The following is a 9593-nucleotide window of genomic DNA, read 5'->3' on the forward strand; positions in this document are numbered from 1 at the left end:
CTTCATGATCCCATAAAAAAGTTTTTGTCACATTTATGGAGAAGCTGCCCACAGGGAGTCTGCTGAGGTCTTTACTGACTGTAGGTTTTCACTATAGAAAACAGAAGGATTCAAGGATTTTTATTGTCATTTCACACATGTAAAAACATGAGGTGGAAAGAAATTAGTTTCCCTGTTCCTGGTATAAGTATATATAGTATATAGGTATAAGGTATGGGGTAACAGCAGGGGCTACAGAGGACCTACAGAGGAGTTCAGCAGTCTCACAGCTTCTGAGAAGAAGCTGTTCCTCAGTCTGATGGTCCTGCCCTTAATGCTCCACAGCCTCCTGCCTGAGGGGAGAGGAGCAAACAGTTTGTGTGAGTGATGGATGGGGTCCTTCATGATGCAGGAGGCCCTTTTCCTGCATCTTCAGGTGTAGATGTCCGTGGTTGTGGATAGGCTGCGCCCCACAGTCTTCACCACCCTCTGCAGAGCCTTCTTCTCTGCCACAGAGCAGCTGCCGTGCCACACAGTGATGCAGAAGCCCAGGACGCTCTCCACCACACATCTGTAAAAAGATGTCAGGCCTGAGCTCCCCAGTCCGGCACGCCTCAGCCTCCTGAGGAAGTAGGGCCGTTGGTGTGCCTTCCTGATGAGACAGGACATGTTGTTGCTCCAGGTGAGGTCATCTGTAGAAATGTCACTTTCAATCAATAACACCAAATCAAGAACATACTGATTTGCATTTTTGCTTCAAAGCCTCATACTGATTTGCTAAACACTAAATTCTCATGAAATTAAACTTTGATGATTAAGGAAATTCCAAAATATATTGGCTTTGACTGGAAACACACATGTATGTCATAAGCAAACTGAAGTGGTTCAGTTGGTTTAACACAAACTCAGGCTCAAATAAACAAACAAGCTTGCATGGCTCATACTGTATATGCTTAGACACTGGCCGTGTGTGTGTGTGTTGTCAAACTCTGCATAGGGAGGGGCAGCCTATGAGCAGGGAGGGGATTCTGATTATGGGAAGTGTTTGGTCAGAGGAGTTTATAAATTCCTATCCCTGTTTACAACTCACCCACAATCTGATCAATGCTCATACCATCAACGCCACAGAGAGGAAACATCTGGCACACATCTGTAGTGTGTTGGACTAGAGACAGAGGTGCAAGCTTTTCATGAAATGGACTGCGAAATCTGCTGACTGCTTTGAAACAGTTCAGCATTGTCTTGTTTCGTTTGACTTGTAGAGTGCTGAGGCGGAACGCGTGTGTCCTCTGATTCAGAGATGAATCGTGTTTGAACTTGGCTGGCTTCTCATCTTAAACCATCAACCCTTGGACTGTACTGTAAACGGCTTTTCTCTGACTCTCCTTTGGCCACCAGCACCTATGTACAGCAGTGGCTACTCTCAGGTCTCCAAGCACAGCCCACAGACCCAGAAGAGGATGCAGTACCACTCAAAGGGCAAGAGCTGCGGCTACTATATGCGCATTGTCTTCTTCTTCTCTTCGCTCATTCAGTCTCTTATCATAGTCAGCCTGGTGCTCTTCCTGATCTACGGTAAGAAGCAGGACTCAGCATCCACATCACGCATCCAAGATCTTGAAGAGAGCTTCAGCCGACTCTCCATAGAGAATGTCGCCCTGAGGGACCAGAGGAAGAACCTGACCACCTTACTCAACTCCACCCTGACTGAAAAGGCCCGTAATGACTGGGACCTGGCCAACATACGCTTCTTCGCCAACATCTCAGTAGACCTTATCCAAGATCTTGACAGGAAGCTGGTGAGAAACTGAGCTTAACCTTTTTATTCTGTCTAATGTGCCAGTTCCTGACCTTTTTCATATGGATTTGCAAAGTCTTATTTGGAATCGAACTCTTAACCTTTCAACAGGCTTACAAATTACAAACAGTATGTTCCTCTTAGTATGACTGGGTTAGAATAAGTAAAGTTACAAATGAAAGGAAAATACCTGCAATACTTCTAAGAGCTTTAATGCTGTCATATTGTTTTCAAACAGTAAATTTGCACATTTACTACTGTTTAAATGCAGTTTTCATGTTTTGTAGTTCTGAGATATTCTTTTATAGTTTTTAGAAGAAGAAAAAGCAACACAACATATTGGCTGTATTTTATTTAGTGTGAGTCAGAGTGCCACTTTAGATCGACATATAAAAGATCTTACTTTTCTATTAGTCTAGAATTCACGACTGTTCTAGAAAAAATTTACCACTGCACATCACCACTAAGAGCTACTAGTGGACTGATATGGTTTTTCTATCACTGATGCTGATAAGAGCAGGGCAGCCAATATATCATGTCAGTATCATAGTTATTCTTTTTTTGTTCGTTCATTTTTTTTGTTTGTTTTTTTTCTGGAGGGGGGTAACTGGGAGGTTAAAAATACAAAAATCAAAATTACTAATGTCTTTTCTTTCAATTAAATATGAACAGCAACAGTGCACTGTCGAGTTGCTCCTTTGCAAGTCCAGACCACTACCACCTGGCCATTGCTCACCATGTAAGTGTGACATTTCTTTAGTGCAAACCCAAACATAAATGAAACATTTGAGTTATTCTATATTTGCCTACTTCTTTTTTCTTTTATTCTTCATTCTTATTTAGCAGTCCCGAGTGGTGATACCTGTGGACTCTTGGTCGAGCAGCTGAAAGCCAGATTAGAGCTTGTGCAGTCCAACTTCACACAAACAACACGGCAGATGAGGAGGGAAATGGACCAGATGGCCAAAGACAGGGATAACCTTAACTTGGAGACCATCAGTCTGAGGAGGGACAAATTCACACATGAAAAGGAGGTGGAATTCTGTAGACAGAAATGCAAAACTGACTTTGTTCAGTCCTTGAGTGGTGTGACCAATGTCACCAAAGCTTTCTTGCAGAAGATCAATTCCGTATTCCCCGCACACAATTCCTTCCACCTCACCTGCCCAAAGCAGAGTGAGCACCTGGAGCAAATCCGTAACAATTGCAGCAGTCTGTCCAAAGAGGTGGAAGATAAGTTCCAGAATTACCTGAACACTGTAGGAGAACAGGTGTCAAGCATCCAGTCTGAGAACAGCCGCTTGAAGGCAGAGAACTGGCGACTGTCTGAGGACTACCGCTGGTGCAGTCAGAACCGCACAGGCCTGATGCAGCAACACAGGCAAAAGTTAGACAGCCTTCAGCGGAAACATGACGAGGACAAGGAGAGACTCCTTATGGACAAGATGAGACTAAATGGAGAGATTCAAGTCCTGGACAGCAGTGTCAAATATAAAAGTAAAGAAGCTGAGCACCTTAAAGAGCAACTCAAGCAGCTCAACATGTCCTGCATATCCAGGGTAAGAAAATGAATGTTGTGACTCATTATGTGATTATAATGTTAAAAGCTTTGCAGGTGTGACAGCAGACACAGCAGACATTAGCACACATTTGTGCAAAAACTATGTCATTCTGTGAACTAATTCTATCTTTGTTGTCTACAAAAGTTTCCTCCTCTAGCCAAGATAGATGATTAGAAAGAATAAAGTACTAACAAAGCCCTCATCCCAGTGCTTTGAGATCTTGTATGTAAGATGAATGAGATCATAGCAACCTGGCAGGTTTTTTGAAATGATCCAGATATAAGTGCAGAGAATTAGGTGGAGTAGAGAAATTGTCTGCCAGTAAGGTCCATGAGAGGACAAGGGTGAGAACTGGGCAAATAACTCTGTGATAAGTGTCTGCTGTTTATCAAATAATTGGGGCTTTGTGTCTTCAATATAATCACGTTTTGTGGTGGATTTCAATTTGGTTGCATCGTGTAATAGAAATGAAAACCTTTTCCCATATTAATGGTGTTTTCACTTGATTTCAGATTGGCTTTGGTGGAGGCATGCCTACTCGAACAGGCATAAGTCAGACTGGGTGGGGCTCATCTGGTGGTGCTGGATCCAGCTCTTCCTCATCCAGCTCTTTGGGTGGGGGGCAGCCTGTTAGAACAGGGTCAGGTGTGGGCTTAAGCTCATTCAATAAGCCCGTATCAAGTGGGACAAGCTCTTCAAGCTCATCTGTCTTATCATCTGGATCAAGTAGCTCCAGTGCGTTAGGATACAATAAACCAGTATCAGCCGTGGGAGCTTTTTCAAATTATGGACCAGCAGGGTCAAATCCAAATCTTGGCTCCAGTGGAACAGGTTCAAACAAGCCACCACTGGTTGGGAGAAGCTCATCAACTCTTGGTTTAGCATCTGGGTCGACTGGGTTAATCCCGAACTTGAGTTCAACCGGGACAGGCTCAAATAAGCCAACGTCAAATGTGAGAAGCACCTCAGGCCTAGGGTCTTCCTCTGGTTCAACTGGATTGACAAATAAAAGTGGGTCTGGAACTAACTCTGGACTTAGCCCGTGGTTTGCGTATGGGAGCAGTAATTCAGGACAAAGTAAGACAGGTAGTGGAACAGGGAAAGGAACATCAAGTGGGAATAGTAATGGTGGAACTGGATTGCCAGTCAGTGCAGGAAGGACAAGTGGACATGGCCCAGGTAAGAGCATTCCCATTCTGGGGCAATTTATTTATTTGCATTGTATTGTACTGGGGTGGGGGCAGAATCGGATTTTTCAAAACCAGGATAGATAATTTGAACTGAACCTTTACAGAAACATAATAAGTAATGCAATATACATGCATACACAAGGAGAGCACATACAGCACATATGACACACAGCCATCCACTTGTATGAAAAGTGTGTGTGATTGATTATGATTATGGCTCAGTGGTGACAAATCACTGTTTTCTTATATTTAACTAACAGTCAGTGTTGCTCAGCACCTTCAAGATCTGCAACGCCTCATCAACCCGGCAGCCCCTGCGTGAGTACCTTTAGCTGTAGGTTCAGAGTGAATACAAAAGTGTTGCTGCTGTTTTTGTTGCATTTAGAACAGCATTTCCACAGAGGCAATATTCAATATCTCTGTTAATGTCAATAAATCCTGGGAAAAAATAATGAATATAACCAATGACACATTAGTCCATCTCTCAGTACTTTGGTTCTCCTACGAACTGGACCATACTGAAGTGAATAAAATTCTGAATAATTTAGAATGGGTTACAAATATGTTGTTGTATTAACTGAAGACTCAGTGGTTTTCTAAAAAAGCAGAACACTGTATTTTTGTATTTAATAGTGTTAAAGTATAAGAAAACATATGTTTTATAACCTTTTGTTTTTGTTTTTCCTCTCATTGGAAGTGTTGACAATAACACCAATATAGAATAGCAACAAACCTTTTCTGTAACAAAAAGCTTTGTTTTGTTTTTTTCTTTTTCTTTTTCCAGGGAGAAACAAGATCTCTCCAGAATGCTGGGTTAGTTCATCTTGGTGAGACACCATCTACAATGCACAGCTAAATCCAAATTTCTGATATCGAGTTCACATATGCATATTAACATATACCATATATTATACACTGTTTATGACAGTTTACACCTCTGTGTGCATTTACAAAAGAAATTTGAATAACTTTTGCACTTTGGAATGCAGAATGTGAACTTTGTGTGTTAATGATTTGTATCTATATAATATGCAATTTAACATGAATAAACACCTGTTGTATTTTTAAGCTGTAAATACAGAAAAATAAAGGCCTTGTGCAATGTAAGCACATCAACTGTGCCTGTCTCCTCTTTATAAACAAAGCTATCTAAGATATCTACCATATACAGACCCGGAAATAACTGTTTGTCCCTGTGTGCGTCACCTATTGTATGGTTAATTGTCTACAAATGACTCCCCTGCCCCTCCTGTGATGTTTGAGGCAAGATTTTCTGGCAGTACGATTTAATCCCTTCAGCATGTTTATGTTTACCTGCCAACTTGTCAGCAGGCACATGGGAAGAACCCTTAGAAGTGTTCTTGTACTTGTACTGCTGTTAAAAACAATGTGCCATCACTTAACTGAAAAGAACACGGATATCCCTAACCCTGTTGTTTATAAATAACACAACACATGGGTGAAAAGATGGGGCTTCTCTTGGCGTCTGACGTGCATTCAGACCTTCAATACAGAAAAAGCAGCCAGATTTTATCTTTATTCTTTAGTAACTGTTTGGTTTACAAAACAGAAATTAATATAGAAAAATGTAAACAGGGTTGTTTTCAGTGTGTAGAAATAAACAGCTGATGTTTATGAAATATGATCGGCACTTTCCTTACATCTCTGCAATATAGCATACCTATTTATACTATTGACAGTGATCATAAAATTAGTTAAGTGAAATATAAAATTATTTTTGTTTGTACAGTATTTCCAAGACCAACGTTACCATGAGGCAATAATGGAGTAGGGAAACAAAGAGAACATGAGAACAGACAAACATCCTGTTCATTGCACTGTTAAAGGATGGGAACACACTGTTAATTCAAGAAGCAAAAGTGTGTTGGCGCCAATTAATAAATACAGTACTTGAGCGGGTAGAGAACTCTTTCCCGTCCAAAGGATATCCTTTGTTCAACATGAAGTGTTTTTCCACATTTGGGATGTGTGGCTTGCTGCAGGAGTAGTTATGACGATATTAAAGGTCAACTGGTTGGATGCGTATGGAAGTCACTTTATTGGGCTCACTGAGATGCAGGACACGTTGAAACTACTTCACTGGAAAAACATTGCAATGTTGCTTGTTTGTGCAAACATATTTCCTGTCATCTCTGCATTTTTCCTGTCAACTCATTTCTTTATTTCCCATACGTAAATAACACAACTGACTACAGTTTCAACTGACATAGTGAACAATAATTATTAGTAAGAATTAAGAGATTAAAAAGTCAAACTTTGTGAGGCTTTTCATAATTCAAAAAATGTAATTCAACCAACATTGGACACAATAGGCACTGAATACAATCATTTGTTAATATTTGTCAATGTTTGTCAGTTTGTCAATATTTAGGTCATTCAGTACAATAATTCCACTGATTATTAACATTGCTAACCTGCTAATTGTTCTTTGGGGATCTTGACCCCAAGCATTGTGGACAGCACTGAGACCAGTGACACAGTTAGAGCCATTGTGTCTAACTGTGCTCTGCCACCTCCCTGCCGCTCTTGCTGCAGGAAAGGGAATAGGTGCTCGTAATTACAACCTCCTTCCTCACCTGAGGTTGACGGACTGTGACCTCTTTTGTCTGTAGCTGTTAATGTTCCCCCTTTACTGTGACTTCTAATTGCATTTCCTATCTTCTTGGTCTCCCTCAGTCCCATGGCTGCAAGGGATGCTAGAAACACCAGGGGACAAAACCCCTTCTCTTGTGAAAATACTATAGTGCTGAGGGAGAGTGAGGTAAGTGCTGGAAACAGCAGGAAGATAAAATGTACCCTTGAACTGACGCCCTTCATTGCGACCATAACCTTCACCTTGACGTCCCTTTCCAAGAATTATGAAAAGGAAAACATAGATCAGGTTAACTGCTTGGCTTCATGTAACCTGTTTTTGTAACCAGTAAGACCTAATGTAGCCTGGACAGCCTTGCAGTCCTAAAGTTGTGCACATGATGTAAACATAACACACAAACAAACAACTCATAGTTGGTGCTCATCTACAACTTGGATTGGCATGAAACTCTCCTGGTTAAATATCTGATCAAAATATTCACAGCTACGTTAGAAAATCTCCAGTTCGTTGTCAAAAGTAGAAGGTACAAGCTTGAGTAGTTAACCCCAGTGTGCATTTTGGCAAGAAACATCAGATCATAGAGAAAATTTTGTCGTGTGTTTTGTTGAATGCGGTTAGAAGCTGAAGATTTCACTGTTGAGAAAACTTATTTTATTATCTGACCCTTATATCTATTCACTTCTAATTTTGGTGTAAACATGGCTGAATTCTGTGGTATGGCATTGCAAAGTGTTTTTCAGTTTGTTAAAGCTCTGATTTGCCACTCTGGTTGGATTCTTTTCCATGGCTACAGCAGCTAATGCTCATGGCTATTGTAGTATTTACAGCCAAACGTGATTTCTTAGCTGCAACAATTGAAAGTGGTGATCTCAAACCTAGTGCAATATGAAGAATTACAGTTAATGAATGCAATAAACTACCAAGTAAATAAAAAACAAACACTTGAGTCAAAACTTTCAAATAAGTAATATTCAAAAGCCATGCTAGCCGCTGTGTCATTAGGTAATTAGGACAGCGTTACTTTGAGCTATATGCTACCATCAGCTTTCTAACATTCTCACAATAACAATGCTAACATGCTGAGTTTTAATGTTAACTTCAGTCATCATCTTATGCAAAGGTCATTAGTTTTACATTAGACTTAGTCATGAGTCAAAGTGTTGATTAAATTGTATTTTCAATCAAAATCAAACAAATATTACATTTGATGCTGAAGTAAAGAACAATTATGGTGACCGATGTTGATTTACAGTGTGACACAAAAATTGCACACTGAATACCATTTCACTGACATATTTTACAGGAGCATGTCTATGTTAAATAATGGTAAAATCTTACATCATGTTGTTTTCCTTTTGTTTGTGCATATACCAAACAGAAACACAAACACACACCTGAAACAAGAGGCTTTACTGAGGAACAAATGCCTTTTTCCTCAAGTGTCAGAGTTATTATCATGAGCTTAGCGGCTGTAAGCCTGCACACCAGTGTCTTGTTTATTTATGTCATTGATTTTCCATCACCTTCCAAGAGTCTTACGGCTGCTACACCACAGAGAGGGATAGAGAGACAATTACTGATCATCTTGTTTGCTCAGAGTGAGTTATGGAGCTAAAGACACTGCAGCTATTTGGTTTCAATCCCTCACAGCCACTGAGAGACAGGGCCCAAAGCTGCACAACAATTTCCCTGTGGCTAAATAAAGTTCGATCTTGTCTTAAGTGTGTTTAAATGTGTGCTGACAGCCTATTTACTCATTAGGTGAAGTTTAGGTCAATGAACAAAGCTGACACAGCAGGAAGTTCACTCTGTGACCCTGTCTTACCAACAATCATAAATATTTCTTCATAATGAATAAATAACATCACTTAGCAGGAGACAAAAAGTTATTGTTTCCTGGCAGTTACCATATTGTTGAGAGGTTATCATCGGTTCTCTCTTCATTTTGAGTAAAACAGAAAGTGAAACCAAGACAAGTAAGCTTTCAAGCTCATTTTAAATTTGAGTGATAATTTCCAATATGTAGGGCCATCTGCCTCACTTAAAAGGTAATAGCTATTAAAACAATAGGCTTTGACAGAGGCAGGGCAGCCAAAAAGCCAATAGTGCTTGTCTGTGACACATATACATTAATAGAGATTTATCTTTATTTTTCCTCTTACATTACATTCTTTTACATTATTTTCAGCCTTGTAATAAATAGACAGTAGGGAAGTCGCCTCACTCTTAAACTTAAAGGTTACAACAGACATACACAACAGACTGTGGCAGCAGCCTGACCCTTCCCTGGTAGGCACTTTAAGCTTTAAATTACCTTCTGCCTCCATCTAGTGTCCATTGCAGTGTATTATCATGCTGGAATTGGGAAGGGAAATTAAATATGTCATGAATTTTTTTACAGGTCTAAAAGGTGGTAAATAAAAAAGGTAATTTACAAAGCATGAAGCTAA

The 9593-nt window shown here is 40.1% G+C and overlaps 1 protein-coding gene across 2 annotated transcripts; it reads left to right on the top strand.

The window, feature by feature from the left end:
* The first annotated feature begins 1059 nt into the window (after nt 1-1059).
* On the top strand, nt 1060-5641 carry plvapa (plasmalemma vesicle associated protein a). Of its 2 annotated transcripts, none has more exons than XM_046408684.1 (6): nt 1060-1778; nt 2450-2516; nt 2621-3336; nt 3852-4518; nt 4790-4847; nt 5314-5641. In XM_046408684.1, exons 1-6 carry the CDS (start codon nt 1383-1385, stop codon nt 5345-5347), a joined length of 1938 nt encoding a protein of 645 aa, XP_046264640.1. In that variant the 5' UTR covers nt 1060-1382; the 3' UTR covers nt 5348-5641. The 2 variants fall into 2 exon arrangements, with proteins under 2 accessions (XP_046264640.1, XP_046264641.1); XM_046408685.1 differs by having other exon boundaries at nt 2624-3336.
* Nucleotides 5642-9593: the final 3952 nt, after the last annotated feature.

This window comes from Scatophagus argus, chromosome 13 (assembly GCF_020382885.2).
Source record: "Scatophagus argus isolate fScaArg1 chromosome 13, fScaArg1.pri, whole genome shotgun sequence".
Classification (NCBI taxonomy): Eukaryota; Metazoa; Chordata; class Actinopteri; family Scatophagidae; genus Scatophagus; species Scatophagus argus.